Here is a 19,494-nt window from a genome sequence, read left to right on the forward strand (position 1 = left end):
CTGAAACATACAAGATCCATAACAGACACAGAAGATCCATAAGATGATCTCAAAAAACGTATTTAATTAATAGTAGCCTTTCTAAATCTGGTTAAATGTGCATGGCTACCAACGGTGCACTCCATGCCCAAAAGCATATCCAAAGGTGACCATTTCATATTTGGACGCAATTAAACCACTGATCTGCGCGTGTAGGATATGAGTGATTGAAGAATTGCTTCCATACCACGATCTTTCATCACGTGGTACGTTTTACGATTTATCCTCATCCAATTTCACTGGAATTCCGCAGCCTAGTCTCTCGAACCCCAGAGCTCACCCTCGTTCAGCGCTGCGCATCACATTCCTCGTAGCAGAATGTGCTCTCACACATTGATGCCACGGATCCATCTAAGGGTTTTGCTTTCGTTTTAAGTTCACCTGGTCTGATGTGTTCCTCTATAGTGTCATTTGGGAGAGGATGTTGCTTCTCATTTACGCAACTTTGCTTGGAATTTTCCTCAAAACAGGTATGCTAAACTTTGGAGACTGCGTAATCTTACATGTGTTAGCTTGCTGCGTTGTATTCTGATGCTGAGAGCATTTCCTCAAGTGATGTGTCCAGGTATTCCAATCTAATTCAAGTTTGGATTATGTTTAAATGATTTTGGGGAGCTTTTCTTTTGTCGGATGAAAACAATTAAATCGTTTTCAGAAGTCCAGTAGAGGTCTGGTAATGCCAACAGGGAGGCGCGCAGGAGGTCACCATTGCAGATCAAATAATCTCGTTAAATGCATTTATAACTGTCTTGGAATAAGAAATTGTGACATAGATTTTTGGATTTAACATTTTTTAATGACACTTGCGCTCCAGCTAGAGAAAATATGTCACCTTAGGTCATAATTGCGTCTGTAAAACTATTGCGCCATATGACTTGTGCAAAGGCACATTTTCAAAAATGTTACTTAAGCTACTATTTTACGTATCTTTGCTTAAATGTAATGATATTGTTTAAAAAGGTCAATGTTAAATAATAGAGCTGAAACATTGACCATTATTCCATATTTGGAGCGTCTTTCTGATCTTACAATTGCCCTGCGTGGCATGCTAATTTGGCTATTGAATGTTCGGATGAATTGCTACTAAACATGACTAGACACCCTTACAGGTGAAGAATGTATTCACACATTTGATAAAGCAGAGGGACATGTTGAGGCCGCTCATTATCAATAGCCAATTAATAGCTTTCTAATTACATAGATGCAATTCAACACTTTTTTTTTACAGGTGTAGGCATTCCATCAAGCTCAAATGATAAGGAACTTGATTGATCAACAGTTGTCAGCTCAGGTGAATGTAATAAACTCAAGCACCATTTTTTTAATGGGTGTTAAAGGAGCTGAACTACCACTCCATGAACACCTGTGATGAATATTAAAATCACGAAATATGCAGAGAATAACAAAGCTGTCTCTCTTCAGATGACTGTGGAAGGAAAATACACCATTTAAGATAGATGACGGCAAATAAACCGATTTCTCAATCCACATGGGTCACCTTATAGCAATGATTTGGGAATAATGTATACAAACGGTGGTAATGTAGTTTTTAAAAAAAGGTTCAGGTAAAATGACAATGATAATCTATGTCAATGGAATAGTCCGCATTGTCATTCCAACATACATCCAACGATCAGCCACTCAGAGCTTTTCCAGTCCATATTTCCAGTTCAACACATTGCACATGGCATATGAGCAGTGGCCTGTAAGAACTTGATCTCGCCAAAAATGCCTCTGGTGTAAATAACATACAAATGTTCTCTCCGTTCCGAGTTGGATGTGCTGCATTTGGTGTGCTGCAACATACTCACTCCTTAAACATCATCTTTGCTGTTAGCAGAAAATACTTCTAAATAACTCGAGGATGTTTTTACCTCAGTGAAAACTGTATTGAAGAACAATATGAAAAGTATAGACAATATGTACATGACTTTATGCTTGCCTAAATGTTAATTATATAGAGTGTAAATAGCCAGTGGTCTGTAGAGGACAAATACATTACAGTCTAGGATGTGGTTTAGGCACTTTATGAGACTCTATTGCTCAGTTGATGGATGGAGTTTTGAAGCATTTATCTGGTTTTAAAGTAATTACGCTCAGATTTTTGTTTTGGATCCTTTTCAATTGAATTTGTACTTGGTGTCAGACTGGGAAAAGAAGGACTGTCGCCATTTCAACAATTAGAACACGGTACTAACTGTCACGGAGAACAAATGACCTGACACTGTGGCGCTTGAGAACATTTTGAATGATTGTTTATCATTGCACAGTCATGCATGTTTCTGCTAAACCCTGAATCAGATTGTGCTATCCATCCGGTATCCTCGATTCAATTCTCTTCATTTTTTCGCCCCTGTGAAACAACTTTGCGTGAATAGCCAACCACCATCTGTCATTCTTAGTTAATCTCAATTTCCATTTAATTCCAATGAGTCAAGTTAGAATGAATTCATCTCATTTGAAGTCAGTGCTGGAGCAACAGCTTCATTGAGTGTGTGGATAAAAACACTTTGTCTGAAACACTCTGTGGCTTGGTTGTTTTGACCTGTAGTAGTCAGAATGGCAATTATTATTTTAGTGCGTAAAGTTGAGTCGCCTTTTTCCCTGCACAGATGCAGTATGCCCAGTTTACACACGCAATTATGTCTGACGGCTCTATATTAAGTTTAGTTGGCAAGTACATGAGAGTATGGATTTATATTGTCGGAAAGTGTTTGTTCATTATTTTCAGTCAAAATCCCTTTATCCTGACTCCAGACCGGTTTGTGCACCGAACAACTCCTCTCTGCTGTGTTTCTTTGTTGTCGTGACAAACGTGTATGTAGTCAGAGAAGTATGTGTTTGTGTGACTCATCAGTGCTTTCTGTGGTGGGGTACAGAAATGTCATCATATTAGCTCAAAGTCCCATTGTCTGATATTTGCAACATGTCCACGTGTGTAAGGATATAGCGTCAACATCGTCTCTCCCACATTAACTGCTCTTTGAGATAATCTTCACACTTGTGATTCATCACGGGGATCCCGTCTTGCAAATAGGGTCCAAGTTGACTTTCAAAATGCCAGCAAAGAGACTTTTTCGTTTCAAAGATGGATTTGTCTCTCCTCGTGGATACAGTTCCTGATCTGTGGTAATGGCAATAGATCACGAAAACACATTATTCTTGATTAGCTGGGAGGAAAACATGGGGGGCTGAAAGGCTCCAGATGAACAAGGGATAATTCTAATGACTGAACTGCAGACCTGGGTGCACGGCATAACATTTTCAAATGTTTCAAACGAGATTTTAGGCCTAATCTTTCAAATAGTTTCAGCGTTTCGATCGAGATTGCCTGGAGTGCCAGCTCGCACTTTTCTGACAACTCCATTGGTTCCACTGTGCCGGGAAAGCTCAATCTAGCACAGCCAAACGAACTTGAAAGAATTTGCCTGTAGTCTCTCTTGACCAACATTCATAGACTAATGAGATACTATATGCCAGATACTGGTGAACTGTGGACTTTTTTTTATTTTTAACTCCTTGCGGTTCTTCTGGTCTCTCTCTTGTACAGGCTATGCTCTCCAGATCCAATGTTACCAGTGTGAGGAGGTGAAAAACAATGAATGCTCCACGCCGGAGTTCATTGTCAACTGCACGGTCAACGTGCAGGACATGTGTCAGAAGGAGGTACTGGTGAAGAAGGATGGTAAGAAAACAGCGTCCCATTCCTTTCCTCGCTTGTTCTTCATTGGATAGAGCTAGTGGGAGATGTAGTCCCTTCTCGCTGGCGCTGGATCTCCGCCACAGCAGAGCGTGAGCTTCAGTCTGACGAGAGAGACCTGTGAGAGAGAGACAGGAAGGTTGGAGGATCTGTTTTGTGTCAGAAGGCTGGGGCCGGATTCGAACCCACGCCAACACAATATAAATGTATTCTGTAGCTAGACCACCCCAGGCCACACTGCCTTCTCTGACACCTACCTTGCCATATAAAACCAAGTCACACCGGACTGTGACACTTTTTAACATGTGACCTAAATACGGTATATTTTCCTCTTTCCTGCACTTCCTCTCTATCTTTGAATTCAGTGGCACTGATCTATAAGGTCTCCTTGTAACATCAACAAATGAGATCATAAACTAGGCCTACATGCCCACTACATCAATTGGGACCTACAGTGTATCAACGAATCTCCATAGATGAAGAGGCTATTACCATAGTTAATTCATGGTTTATGGCTCATATTATTTTAATGGGATTATCCCAAAGGGTGGTTAACCCCTTGGTTGCTGGTTGCTGTACTCAGTTGATCCATGCAATATGTTTTATTATAAACTGGGTGGTTCGAGCCCTGAATGCTGATTGGCTGACAGCCGTGGTATATCAGACATTTATTTGTACTGCTGTACTAGTTAATAATAGCAACAAGACACCTCAGGGGTTTGTGTATAAGGCCAATATAACACAATTAAAGGCTGTATCCAGGCACTATGAGTTGTGTCGTGCATAAGAACAGCCATTAGTAGTGGTATATTGCCCATACACCACACCCCTTCGTGCCTTATTGCTTAACCCTCCTGCCGTGTTCCGGTCAAATTGGACTGATTTACAAGTTTTCTCTCTGAAAAACGTAGTTAATTTAATCGGAATGTCATAAGGTTCCATAACTTTGTCCACACAGGGCATCTGAACACACAAATTACATTTGGATGATTTTCATAACATTTTGGGGGTTTTATTGAACTTGTTTACACCTGTGGTGTTCCTGGTCAAAAATGACCAGTAATTAGAAAATAATGGGTGAGAATACAATTAGTGTATAAAATTGAGTTCAGGCACATGCCCATTTATCAGATGGACACACTTCCTCTCCCAGACCCCCACATGCATGTGTGTTTGAGCACACACACACATCACTCCCCTTCTTGGCTTCCATGGCAACCCCCACGGGAACCTTTCCCCAATAGAATATTTCCCCCAGGAGAACCACACCTGTTAGCATTCTCACAGACAATCGCAACATTGTTTCAATAATATATATAACTTTTCTCAGGCTCTGGTATGTAAATCTTTTTTGAGGCCTTTCTCACAATTCATTCTGTGACAGCACAATGACCAAACGATATATTGTATGTGAGGCTCTTGATCATATCTTTGATCATAACACTGGTGAGGAGGAGAGAGTCCTTGTTAAACTTTGACACAAAGCAGTCTGTGATGAATAGAACAATATGTTTCATCTGAGCATTTGTTTTTGTCAAAATAATCCATACATGATGCTTTTTTTTTTTCATCTCAAAAACGAGTTGTATGAGCTCAGGTCAATGGGACCCACAGGCCATAAATAGCAAATAGAAGTTCAAAACTTGTAATGTTCACAGGAACTTAAGTTGATAAAAAATATCTAACACAACATTAGGTGATAATATATGTATTATTATGGATTTATAATCAGCTATACTGGGGACGGTCATTTTGGACCCGGGAACACAGAATGAAACGAACACAACAAGAGGGTTAATGAGAGAACGCCCTTCAAACACACTAGGCCTATTGATCTTACCACATCCAATGTTATGTACAGCATGTCACTTGTGTTCAAATGTATGCTTCCAATTACAAGAGCATTAAAAAAAGTGTACCAAAACCGTCATAGCAAGATTGTCTTTAGCGAGTGTTTTATGCCCGAACTGTCTCTGAACGTGATGGTTGACAAGATTCATCCCTCAAAGGCAATAATCTACGGCAACAATGGCATGAACAAATGTACACGGTGTAATGCTGTGTAATGGTTTGAATAACCTTGAGATAAGGATGCACTTTTGTGTGAAATGCACATGCTTACAGTATATTCAGGTCGCAATTGTAAATGAGAACTTGTTCTCAACTTGCCTACCTGGTTAAATAAAGGTGAAATAAAAAATAAATAAAAAATAAAAAATATTCACAAATCTTTTCCAGCCTCTGCACTCTTTAGAAAGGTCTTCTGAGTCATTTGATTCAAATGCGATGTTGGCAAAGGGATTCTTATGTGCTCCTGTAGGCAGATAAACAGAAAATTCATGCAAACTTTTATTCTAACATGAAACCTTCTAGCAATGTTGGTAATGAATAAGTTCCTTAATTTAATAATTTCCTATAATGTCAACCTGAGACCAGGAGCCTAACTAATTATCTTTATGTGCAGCAACCGCAATTTATCACAAATAATTCATTTGCAAATTACCACATCGTTATCGGTGGAAAGAAACACTTGCATAATGTGTGTATGATATGTGAAGACATCTGTAACGTAATCCTCAGGGAAAGTTGGCTTTTGCACGTGAATTGGTGCCAGCTTGGTCTCTACCCATTCCTCCCCCCAACAAAGGTTTGGGGACTTGGTTTGTTTGACTGTCAGTTCTAAATGTGCATAGTGATGAAGTATGGAACAAAGCAGAGGGTTGATTAAGCTGAAGTTGCATTGTTAGTTCTGTCATACTTAATAGCAGTAATCAGGGGCTGATGCCGACCGAAATGCTCTACTTTTGTCTTAAAGGCTTGTCTGACGTCTTTGAGACAAAACAAGAATATTGTATTGCATTTACACATTTACACTTTGTCTGACAGCTCATCGGTTATTATTTCAAGAGAAAGACGAGTAAATTAGAGCAGTAAAGTTTCGATGTAACTTTTAACATGACTAGCAGTTCTCCCCCTTCCCCTTTCATCTACCTCTTTCATCTACCTCTCTCATCTACCTCTTTCATCTACTTCCTCTTTAAACTTTCATTTGAACTTTTCTCGACACTTCACTTAACGTCGACGGGTATAACGCATTACGCCACAGTTACAATGCAACGCAAGACTTGTCGTAAGCACTTATGAACCCCTTCTCATAATAACAGCTCTTTGCAGTCTGCTGACACATTTCGGCAGAGAACACATGATAGACCTTGCATTAAGACATTATAAGCGCCCATATATGCTTATAACATGTACGGATGCTTATAGATTCAGCGGAGCTTGAGTCGAATCTCCAGGGTCACTTTGCATTTCTCTGTGTCCAAAAGCGCAGTGTCTATTTCCTAGGAAGGAGTAGGGCGAAACGGGAGTTGAGTCCCTGCAAGGTGTTCATTTATCAGGCAGGGAGACGCAAGGCTTTCTTACCACCTCCTGTGGTAAAGACTTCATGGCACAACAACGTTTCCATGAAATCAAAACACTCTTAGTCATGTGCATTCTCTCGCCACCATATAAATCAAAGCATTGTTTTGTTGCAATTGTTCCATCGTTTGAGAGCATTATATTCTGCCGAGGTGACATTCTCAAGGTTTTATTTCTTATAACGGCTCGACAAAGGTTCTAGGCACTGAGAGGATCACCTCCCAGTAATATGAACCATTCCAGTATTGATCAGGATAAAGTTCTGTTAAATTGCAAATAGCACTGAAGTACATTATAGTCTCAAGAATTTCTCACTTGGCTAAGATCCTAAGGCAAATATGTTCAAATCACCACATTTTTTTGATGTGCAATTGTTATTCCTGTTTATTTGTGAAAAAAAGGTAGATTAGATATTGCTTTGTCTGATTTTCACAGATATTTGGTTTACGTACAAGAACATGCACTGTAAAAGGGTGCGAGACATGGCATAGGCCAGGCATAACGTAAAACAGACACACATTCATGAAAATAAAAAGACAGTTGACAGACTTCCCCAGTGCTTGTGCTACCTCAGTTTGCTATGAGACTTGGCTCAGTTTCACCAACGGTGTCACTACCACATCTACCTTGACCTGGACATCCTGTATAGCTTTGCACTATCCCTGACCACTTCTCTCTCTCCTTCTTCAGGCATATTTTACCGCAAGTCCTGCGCCTCGTCCGGGGCTTGCCTCATATCCTCGTCAGGCTACCAGCAGTTCTGCACTGGAAGGATCAACTCTGTGTGCATCTCCTGCTGTAACACACCGCTCTGCAATGGGCCCCGGAAGAAGAACCGCCCGGTCCCGTCGGCCGCCACCTCTTCATTTTCCTCCCTTCTTTTCCTTCTGGTCTCCCTCACGCTGGTCTCCCTCTCTCTGACATAGACCGAGAGGCGTCCATTTGTCCCCTGCTCTACCCGAAGATAACACTAGAGTATTATGAGAATACATATAGGCTACAGTACATAACTGTACGTAGTGTATTGGCCACATCAGACTCTAGTATCGTCTTTGGAGAGGAATCCTATACATAAGAGACTATCCCAGGAGGTTGGTGGTAACTTAATTGGGGAGAACGAGCTCGTGGTAATGGCTGGATCAGAATGAGTGGAATGGTATCAAAGACATCAACCACATGGTTTCCAGGTGTTTGATGGCATTCCATTTGCTCCGTTCTGGCCATTATTATGAGCCGTCCTCCCCTCAGCAGCCTCCTGTGGACTCTACAGCGTCATCTTTGGATCGGATACTCAAGAGCTTAAGACTCTTTGGAAGGATCCCCTTTTATAATCCTGGTGTTTTGAGTTTTTGAGAACTGAATGCTTGCCATTGCCTCCTTCTTCTTCGTCCCTCCCTTGCCCTCCAATCCCCCCTTGCTTACTCTGTAGGTTCCCTATTGGGGGCAATGGGCACTGACCTCATCAACGTCGGTGTTCTCCTGTTTATAGGAAGATCGAACGCTTCAGATCAATACTCCTGATGATTAGGAGTCAGACGTGATCATAGTCAGTGAGTACTCAGCAGCCGTTTAGCTGTGAGAATTGTGTTAACTCATCATGGATCTGAGTGTAGAGATGGTACTGACAGTTGAGGACATTGAGCAGTGAGTTGTAGGGATTTTGGAGATATATTTAGATGTCTGCATCATTTACTACTAGTACAAGTTCTTGTTACAGTAAGTACTAACTGCAGGATCGCATGTCTTATATCATTTGTAAGTACAGATGTGTGATCTTAATTTGACCAGTTTCTCACAGCAGGAACATATTCCTACAGCAACAAATCCTACAGAAATGTGAATTATTGTGTGGGTTATAATTAATGGACATTTTCGTAAGGGTTGATACATTTTTTGTTTGGGAAACCAACATTTTAAAGTGGAAAATACAACATTAGAAGCCTTTAAAAATCTTGAATACACTACAAGTTTGCTTTTCCTGCTGTGCAGAAAATTCCCTGCAAAACAGGGTGATCAAATTAAGATCCTATATCTGTATATACCCAATTACTTTCTTGGACTTCACATACTGCTGAAAGACACAAGGGATTTGTTCTTAAACGTTATATAAATTGACATACACTACTGTTCAAAAGTTTGGTTCACTTAGAAATGCCCTTGTTTTTTAATTTTAATTTTTTTGTCAATTAAAATAACATCAAATTTATCCGAAATACAGTGTAGACATTGTTATTGTTGTAAATGACTATTGTAGCTGGAAATAACAGATTTTTTATGGAATATCTACATAGGCGTGCAGAGGCCCATTATCAGCAACCATCACTCCTGTGTTCCAATGGCACATTGTGTTAGCTAATCCGAGTTCATAATTTTAAAAGGCTAATTGGTCATTAGAAAACCCTTTTGCAATTATGTTAGCACAGCTGGAAACTGTTGTGCTGATTAAAGAAGCAATTAAACTGGCCTTCTTTAGACTAGTTGAGTATCTGGAGCATCAGCATTTGTGGGTTCGATTACAGGCTTAAAATGGGCAGAAACAAATAACTTTCTTCTTGAAACTCATCAGTCTAAATGTGATTTTCTTTCAAAAAACAAGGACATTTCTACGTGATCCCAAACTTTTGAACGGTAGCGTATTCAATAACCTGTTATTAGCTGTAGTCATTTACAGGATGATAATAATAGTCTGTATCAACATCCAACTTCAACTTTCAACTTTAAAAACTTTTTTGGGGGTGTGGTTCTTCAAGTATATTTGAAGTCATTCAACAGTCCTTATAGTATATCTCCGCTTTTTAGTTGTAGAGCTTTATGCAGTTCTGTTATTCATAACTGATTCACAAGTTCACATTAAGGACATTTCAATGCAGGGATGCATATTATACCATTTTCTGTACAGACATGAGATATGTGGCTGTCATTGCTGGAAGGTCAGATTATAAGTATTGGTTATTGTAGCTACCTGCTAAAACTGCTTAGAGGAGCTTTTTAGTGTAGTTGCTCATCTGGAACTATTGACGATGTTCGTATAATGCTCATTCAGCAGCATAGGTCCTTTGGCACACAGTGACTCACGGAACGCTCACCATGCGCGGCGTGTCGTGGAATGGATCCCTTAGCTATAAGTGGAGAGGCATAGTTGATGGATGCATTTACTCACCAATGCATCATGTACAAATATTGCTCATACTTTTATGTCTTACTGAAATCATATTCTCTCTCTTTCTATTGATGTTTCCTATCTGATGGATTGTCACTTGAAAGTGCCAGAGAGCGCACAAACACAACTACAATATTTTGGATTGTGTAAAATGATCCACATGAACCATTGGAGTGAGCGACTGGTCCAAATGCTTCTATTGACCCCTGAAACTGACGTCACTCACGTATATCAGAGTGTATATGACTACTGAAGGTTGAAGTGACAATGTGGAGTTAATTTGACAAAAGGGTACAGACAACAGTGCAGTAGGAAATACATGACGAGGTGTTTATTTATGTTGGCTAGTGTTTCTTTCTTGGTTCTTGTGCCATGGGCTTTTGCCAGTCATCGTCAGTATTAGCTTTAGCAGTAGCTTTACAGTCATCTACTTTGTTTTTCTTTTCAGCTGATTCTATTGCCAGTCATCGTCAGTATTAGCTTTAGCAGTAGCTTTACAGTCATCTACTTTGTCTTTCTTTTCAGCTGATTCTATTGCCAGTCATCGTCAGTATTAGCTTAGCAGTAGCTTTACAGTCATCTACTTTGTCTTTCTTTTCAGCTGATTCTATTGCCAGTCATCGTCGGTATTAGCTTAGCAGTAGCTTTACAGTCATCTACTTTGTCTTTCTTTTCAGCTGATTCTATTGTCAATTGATGAGTTATTTATTCTGCTGAAAAGGCAGCACAGAGACTGAAGGGAAGACCATTCTTTTTGGAAATACAGCATATATGAAATGTAAATAGATTTCAGAAACATATCTAATAACTTACTCTCATTACTCCAATACAATTGTATTTGATTTGATTGGATTTATTCATTGGCCATTGTAATTATTGAAAGGCTTTGCAAAGAGATTAATGTAAGAAGTATGTCATGATGCATCCTTCAAATTAAAAGATAGTGGTTAAATTAAACGATAATGATACAGCGTTTTTTCCTTATTTGATGTTTATCTTGAATGTGTCAGGCATTGAATTAACAGGTAGACATGTTTAACAGAATTGGGGTATTATGGGTAATTTTTTTGATGGTCTCCCTTAATTGGTCTTCTGTGAAGAGTGATTGTATATTCTGCCCATGTGAAATGCAAATAAAGAGTTGTGACCAAAAACAATGCTTGTGAAACAGCAGACTCGCCATTCTGTTTTCAATATGTCATAAACAAATAACATATTTATAATAACATTTTTGATTTGATTAGTTGCTTTTCTTCAAAGGGCAGTTTACGTTGAATGACCTCGGGCATCTTATAATGCCAACCTCCTTTGTTGGGGAGTTAAGGCTTGTCTGTAAATGAGACATGGGCCTAGTTAGGTCAGCCTCACACTGGGAGAGAGAGATGGAGGATGAGAGCAAGGGAGAGAGGGATGCCCGACACAGCCGTGCACCACGTTTAAATGAGAGACACAGGGTGACGGAGGCTGTGAAATATCCTGTCTCGGAGTCTAGCTTGAAATTTCAGTGACCTCCAGCGGGTAGGGTTTATCTTATTATTCACCACCAGACACAGTACGCACCATGTGGACCTTGCTCCATGTATTGCACCGTCTGGAAAATGGATATCACAGGGAGATGTCCCTGCATTTCATATTTCTGTAACTTCCACACGGCTAGATGTAGGCTAGGGCAGAATGGAAAACATTGAAGTGGTTTCATCGATTAACGTTGACATCTACAGTTGAAGTCGGAAGTTTACATGCACCTTAGCCAAATACATTTAAACTCAGTTAATCACAATTCCTGACATTTAATCCTAGTAAAAATGCCCTGTTTTAGGTTAGGATCACCACTTTATTTTAAGAATGTGAAATGTCAGAATAATAGTAGAGAGAATGAATTATTTCAGCTTTTATTTCTTTCATCACATTCCCAGTGAGTCAGAAGTTTACATACACTCAATTAGTATTTGGTAGCATTGCCTTTAAATTGTTTAACTAGGGGCAAACGTTTCAGGTAGCCTTCCACAAGCTTCCCACAATAAGTTGGGTGAATTTTGGCCCATTCCTCCTGACAGAGCTGGTGTAACTGAGTCAGGTTTGTGGGCCTCCTTGCTCGCACACTCTTTTTCAGTTCTGCCCACAAATGTTCTATAGGATTGAGGTCAGGGCTTTGTGATGGCCACTCCAATACCTTGACTTTGTTGTCCTTAAGCCATTTTGCCACAAATGTGGAAGTATGCTTGGGGTCATTGTCCATTTGGAAGACCCATTTGCAACCAAGCGTTAACTTCCTGACTGATATCTTGAGATGTCGCTTCAATATATCTACATAATTTCACCATGATGTCAAGCAAAGAGGCACTGAGATTGAAGGTAATCCTTCACACATCCACAGGTACAACTCCAATGGACTCAAATGTTGTCAATTAGCCTATCAGAATTCGCCTATCAGAAGTCATGACATACTTTTCTGGAATTTTCCAAGCTGTTTAAAGGCACAGTCAACTTAGTGTATGTAAACTTCTGACCCACTGGAATTGTGATACAGTGAATTATAAGTGAAATAATATGTTGGTTAACAATTGTTGGAAAAATTACTTGTGTCACACACAGAGTAGATGTCCTAATCGACTTGCCAAAACTATAGTTTGTTAACAAGAAATTTGTGGAGTGTTTGAAAAATGAGTTTTAATGACTCCAACCTAAGTTGTATGTAAACTTCCGACTTCAACTGTAAATGGACAAAGCATCCACCCACGCACCTGTTTCACCACTCCCAATTTCCAATGACCACCAACTGTTGTAATTCCATTATTACAGACAATACTAATGCAATAGAAGTTCATTTGAGATTTTTTTTCTCAAAGATGACATTATTAGGTTTCTCTAATGACAACTATAATTGTGTTGGAATATGACGACCCATTCGTGACCACTTATTAACCAGGTCTTCAGAACATTGTCACTGTTTCGCTGTTTAGCCTTGAACAAACTAGTGTTACCATTATAATATCTGTCCATTTAACAACAATAATTCATTCCATTTGTCATGCACATTTCTCACACCCAAGATGCTACATTCTCCCCCACAGTAGGTGAGGGACTAAATCAACTGTACCGTATCATGCTACTTTCTGCCGTCCACTTTGCGTACCACACGATCATTCACTTTACATTGTCACCACCTTCAATTATCATGCTACGAAAAGCAATAAGGAGTTCGGTGCAGAGGCCAATTATAACCAAGCTGCTTCTTGCCATTCATTCATACACGTGGAAGTACACGTTTCACTGCAGTCAGGCACGAACAAGCAGGTGCTAACAAGCAAAACGATCATTTGCTTCAGGCAGGAAAGAAAGTAGAGAATGGTGAAGTATGTGGGTTTCTCCATAGTATAAGAAACTATTGATTGGACCTTTTGACGGTGATACAGCTCAAATGCGTGTGTAAGAGAGATCAGCTGTGTCAGGGTCGTCCTCTGTCTTCCTGGTGTGTGCGGTGACAGACAGCCCAGTGGAGTCATAATGTAGGCAGTGAGCAAGTCTTACGCAACACTCTTCCTTTTACATAGCACGGTTCTGCCATTTCGAGGCAACACAGACGTATGTGGCTCGAAGCAATAGAGTGATATTCTATCAGATGTCTTCAAATATACCTCGAAAACATTGCAAGTGCAACATTTGTTTACAAAATGGAGCCTTTGGCTTTCTCCCACTACGCATCTGTCTGGGGAGAGAGGGCCAGACTGGCTCCTCATACAAAAGAGGAGAATGAAGTATAGTTGACATAAATGTTATAACAAGGCTGGTGGAAAATGTCAGCGAAATAAGTTTTTTTGGTCAACAGTCAGCAGAAAGTCTGATGTGTCCTCTGCGAGCATGATTGGGCTTCTCCTGGAGTTAGCACTATCTCTGTGTGCGGGTTTCTAATAGCATAGACAAAAGCCCAGACTGCCCACTTTAGAGATAGTCACTGCTGGTTTTCATTCTGACCTGATAAAGGCAAAATAAAATAAGAGATCACAATTTTAAAACTCATGAATAAAAACACCTAGAGAAGCGGTATGAATACAAAGCGGCCATGATTGAAAACCTCCCCTCTAATGGTACTCTACACTGTTTCTCACAATGTCTTGCTGCTTTTTTCAAGCGTCTTGGAGGGGAATACAATTACACTAGAACACATTGAAGATGTGATTGTTATGGCTTCTCAACAAATAAACTTTTTGGGAAAATAGTTTTAGGCGTTTAACAAGATAACGTGCATTTCAGAAGGGGCTGCTGCAGGCATATAAGGGATTTAGAAACCGATTCTATGCGTCTCTCTAAGGCGAGTTTAGATTTTTTTTGGCGTAATTGGCCTATTGTCCAATCAGTCAGCTCTGGAAAATATGTTCAATGAATGGGCTAACGTGACGGATTAAAACACCAATTAGTGGAAAAAAATATTTAAATTGGACTGCCTGTGTAAATGCAGCCAAAATGACATTGTCTGTCAGTCTCTCATTGAATGCTGATTCACCAGGCCTAAAAGCCCCTTCAGTGAGACAAAAAGCCCCATGGTTCATTTACAAGCTCTGGCAAGGGCAATGGTGCCCCAGCGTATAGTCATTCCCGCAGAGATATAAAATCAATGCATGGAAGGCTCCTGGTGTATCGGCAAACACCTGGCACGTGTTCCCAACAAAAACCTTGGCTTTCTGTGAGCTGTACTGGGCCTTGAGGTCTCTGTTTCTGCCCGGTACGTTAGACTAGCATTAATGTCTCATTAAACTCATGAGCTTTTAGATGATGTGCTTGGAGGGGGGGGGGGTGAGGAGACATCTTTCACCGCCACCATTTTTCTTGTTGTTGTTATCTACTCTCCTTTAGGAATACGATGGTAACAACGAGCGTCCACTCTCATCCACATCAACTGTCATCCATGTCTGAAGTGAGGCTTACGTGCTTCCCATTTGATTGCGCAATGATGGACCAACAGCACATTTACAGTGTTAATAAGTCCCGGTAGTAATATGTCGAGTAAACACACACAAGCTCATAGGAGGAGGTACATGTGAGTCGGAAAGCAAGTACGTACTCTTCATACAGTACATGACGGTTAAGTCTCAGCCGGTGGGATAAAAGCATGCGGTTAGATGCACAAGATCGCAGAGAAACCACAGTGCTGAACACAGGCAAAGCGGACTTTCCGGTACCTTCTCGAACAGGATCATTAAAGCAGCGGCAACTGCACCCTGCAGCAGAAAAAGTGTTGGTGACAGACAGCGCTATTAAGCAGAGAGGCTGTGTGGAAAAGGAGAGAGCCAAAGGATTGCGATAGTAGGAGAAGAGGGGGTACTAACTGCAGACTACAGACCTCCAGGGGGTTAAGAAACAGCAAAAAGACAGATTATTAGATATAATAGGGCTACCTCTGCTTCGGCCCTAATGATGTTTGTGCAAACATAGTCATATTACGGGGTGCTGGTTGAAACACTCTAGTTGATGAGGGACTGAAACTCATGTTTGATTTGTTTACTTTGCAAGTATGTTAGCCAGGATGGCAAAAGTATTCATATTTTGGGAAGGATCGTGTACAAGGTAGTTTTTGGGATGGGGTAGAGGAGGTGGGTCCAAAACCCTAGGGGCATCGTAAACACCCGACTTCTAATACTGACTTGATAGGATTATTTTCAATGTGATTGATCTGAGTTATCATGTCACATGTGGGGGGGGTACCAGGCTTCAGCAGCAGACTTAAACAATTAAATGGCATCACAAGTACACTGCTAAAAAAATAAAGGGAACACTTAAACAACACAATGTAACTCCAATCGAGCACATCTGGGACATCATGCCTCGCTCCATCCGCCAACGCCACGTTGCACCACAGACTGTCCAGGAGTTGGCGGATGCTTTAGTCCACGTCTGGGAGGAGATCCCTCAGGAGACCATCTGCCACCTCATCAGGAGCATGCCGAGGTGTTGTAGGGAGGTCATACAGGCACGTTGAGGCCACACACACTACTGAGCCTCATTTTGACTTGTTTTAAGGACATTACATCAAAGTTGGATCAGCCTGTAGTGTGGTTTTCCACTTTAATTTTGAGTGTGACTCCAAATCCAGACCTCCATGGGTTGATAAATTTGATTTCCATTGATAATTTTTGTGTGATTTTGTTGTCAGCACATTCAACTATGTAAAGAAAAAAGTATTTAAGAAGAACATTTCATTCATTCAGATCTAAGATGTGTTATTTTTAGTGTTCCCTTTATTTTTTTGAGCAGTGTACATTCTGTTGCATACATGCACGGTCAGGGCAATGCACAGAACTTCTGGGGGGCAGGTGCTCAAAACAAAAGGACACACAAAAAGAACAATTTGTAACCGTGGTCTCCGACTCTTTGAGCAGTTATGTCTTTGATGATTTAGTTACATACAGTGCCTTGCGAAAGTATTCGGCCCCCTTGAACTTTGCAACCTTTTGCCACATTTCAGGCTTCAAACATAAAGATATAAAACTGTATTTTTTTGTGAAGAATCAACAACAAGTGGGACACAATCATGAAGTGGAATGACATTTATTGGATATTTCAAACTTTTTTAACAAATCAAAAACGGAAAAATTGGGCGTGCAAAATTATTCAGCCCCCTTAAGTTAAAACTTTGTAGCGCCACCTTTTGCTGCGATTACAGCTGTAAGTCGCTTGGGGTATGTCTCTATCAGTTTTGCACATCGAGAGACTGAATTTTTTTCCCATTCCTCCTTGCAAAACAGCTCGAGCTCAGTGAGATTGGATGGAGAGCATTTGTGAACAGCAGTTTTCAGTTCTTTTCACAGATTCTCGATTGGATTCAGGTCTGGACTTTGACTTGGCCATTCTAACACCTGGATATGTTTATTTTTGAACCATTCCATTGTAGATTTTGCTTTATGTTTTGGATCATTGTCTTGTTGGAAGACAAATCTCCGTCCCAGTCTCAGGTCTTTTGCAGACTCCATCAGGTTTTCTTCCAGAATGGTCCTGTATTTGGCTCCATCCATCTTCCCTGTCCCTGCTGAAGAAAAGCAGGCCCAAACCATGATGCTGCCACCACCATGTTTGACAGTGGGGATGGTGTGTTCAGGGTGTTGCTTTTACGCCAAACATAACGTTTTGCATTGTTTCCAAAAAGTTCGATTTTGGTTTCATCTGACCAGAGCACCTTCTTCCACATGTTTGGTGTGTCTCCCAGGTGGCTTGTGGCAAACTTTAAACGACACTTTTTATGGATATCTTTAAGAAATGGCTTTCTTCTTGCCACTCTTCCATAAAGGCCAGATTTGCGCAATATACGACTGATTGTTGTCCTATGGACAGAGTCTCCCACCTCAGCTGTAGATCTCTGCAGTTCATCCAGAGTGATCATGGGCCTCTTGGCTGCATCTCTGATCAGTCTTCTACTTGTATGAGCTGAAAGTTTAGAGGGACGGCCAGGTCTTGGTAGATTTGCAGTGGTCTGATACTCCTTCCATTTCAATATTATCGCTTGCACAGTGCTCCTTGGGATGTTTAAAGCTTGGGAAATCTTTTTGTATCCAAATCCGGCTTTAAACATCTTCACAACAGTATCTCTGACCTGCCTGGTGTGTTCCTTGTTCTTCATGATGCTCTCTGCACTTTTAACGGACCTCTGAGACTATCACAGTGCAGGTGCATTTATACGGAGACTTGATTACACACAGGTGGATTGTATTTATCATCATTAGTCATTTAGGTCAACGTTGGATCATTCTGTGATCCTCACTGAACTTCTGGAGAGAGATTGCTGCACTGAAAGTAAAGGGGCTGAATAATTTTGCACGCCCAATTTTCAGTTTTTGATTTGTTAAAAAAGTTTGAAATATCCAATAAATGTCGTTCCACTTCATGATTGTGTCCCACTTGTTGTTGATTCTTCACATAAAATACCGTTTTATATCTTTATGTTTGAAGCCTGAAATGTGGCAAAAGGTCGCAAAGTTCAAGGGGGGCGAATACTTTCGCAAGGCACTGTAAGAGCAAAATATGACCACATCTGAATGGCTAATAAAATGCCACATATTTAATGAAAATTTAACGACGGCTGGCAGGCAGTGTGTTCAGAGCCACAACGACTAAGTAATATATATATATATATATATATTTATTTTTTAAACCCAAAACAAAAGGACACTTTAGAGACTGGAACGTCAATGAAAAGGAGCATGTGCTCTACGCAGGTAGAGGCCTATAGGACATAGCATGTGCCTGCATGTGGTGTTCATTTACCACGGAAAAACGGGCGTGCATTATACACGATAGTGTCTTTGCCTCGATTGCTTTGTGCTCTCAGACATCCTGAGTTATGTCTAAACGTTCCAAGTTATGAGGATCAACTACACAGCCAGGCTGATCAAAACCAGCTAATTGACGAAAGTAAATGTTCGTTTTCTCTCCCACTCTCAAGTGATATAAAAATAAAGTGTCTCAACTTATCTTTTTCTCAAGGGAGCTAATAAAGAAAACGAAACTTAATAACAAATCTGTTTTGATCGATTCATCTGTGTTGTTAGGGATGGGAGCAAAAGAGGATCTATATCATTAGGCAATGGGAAAGCATTAACAAGCCTTGGGGCCTACACTAAATACATCAAGCCACCAGAAGAAAGCCAGAAGATAAAAGAGACTGTATTAATCGCAATAATGTTGGTCGAGAGAACTCTTGGTGCAATGTCCTGTCGTTTTACACTGATTAAAATAGAAGCCGGCACTTGGAATCCAAAAGTAATGCTTTATAGATGGAGACATGCAGTGATGGAAATGGATGTCTTGTAAAGTCAATCTAGTGTTCGTCCCAAATGGCACTATATTACCAATCTAGTGCAAAACTTTAAACAAGAGCCCATAGAGAATAGGGTGTCATTTGTGGCTCGCGTTAATCTAGTCCAGTCATTTATCTCCTAAAGGAAGATGTGATGTCTCAAAAGTTTTTTTTACAAGTTTGGGATAATCATAAACAGATTCCCACTTTTTCAGAGTAAAACATTGAACTGTCCCAGGATTCAGAATTGATAGACCCCTGACTATAGACTGAAATAACAAATTTGATTAGATAACAATGAAAGAAAATCTGACATTTTACTGATGTAATTTCTTGTTTTTCATTAGTGTAACATGTACAGCACCAGTCAAAATATATTTGAGA

At 40.3% G+C, this 19,494-nt stretch overlaps 1 protein-coding gene across 1 annotated transcript; it reads left to right on the plus strand.

Annotated features, from left to right (window-relative positions):
* Positions 1-324: 324 nt before the first annotated feature.
* Positions 325-9,366, plus strand: LOC124011651 (ly6/PLAUR domain-containing protein 1-like). The gene is made up of 3 exons (XM_046325110.1): positions 325-509; positions 3,590-3,724; positions 7,853-9,366. Exons 1-3 carry the CDS (start codon positions 461-463, stop codon positions 8,086-8,088), a joined length of 420 nt encoding a protein of 139 aa, XP_046181066.1. The 5' UTR covers positions 325-460; the 3' UTR covers positions 8,089-9,366.
* Positions 9,367-19,494: the final 10,128 nt, after the last annotated feature.

Source organism: Oncorhynchus gorbuscha, linkage group LG23, assembly GCF_021184085.1.
Source record: "Oncorhynchus gorbuscha isolate QuinsamMale2020 ecotype Even-year linkage group LG23, OgorEven_v1.0, whole genome shotgun sequence".
NCBI lineage: Eukaryota > Metazoa > Chordata > Actinopteri > Salmoniformes > Salmonidae > Oncorhynchus > Oncorhynchus gorbuscha.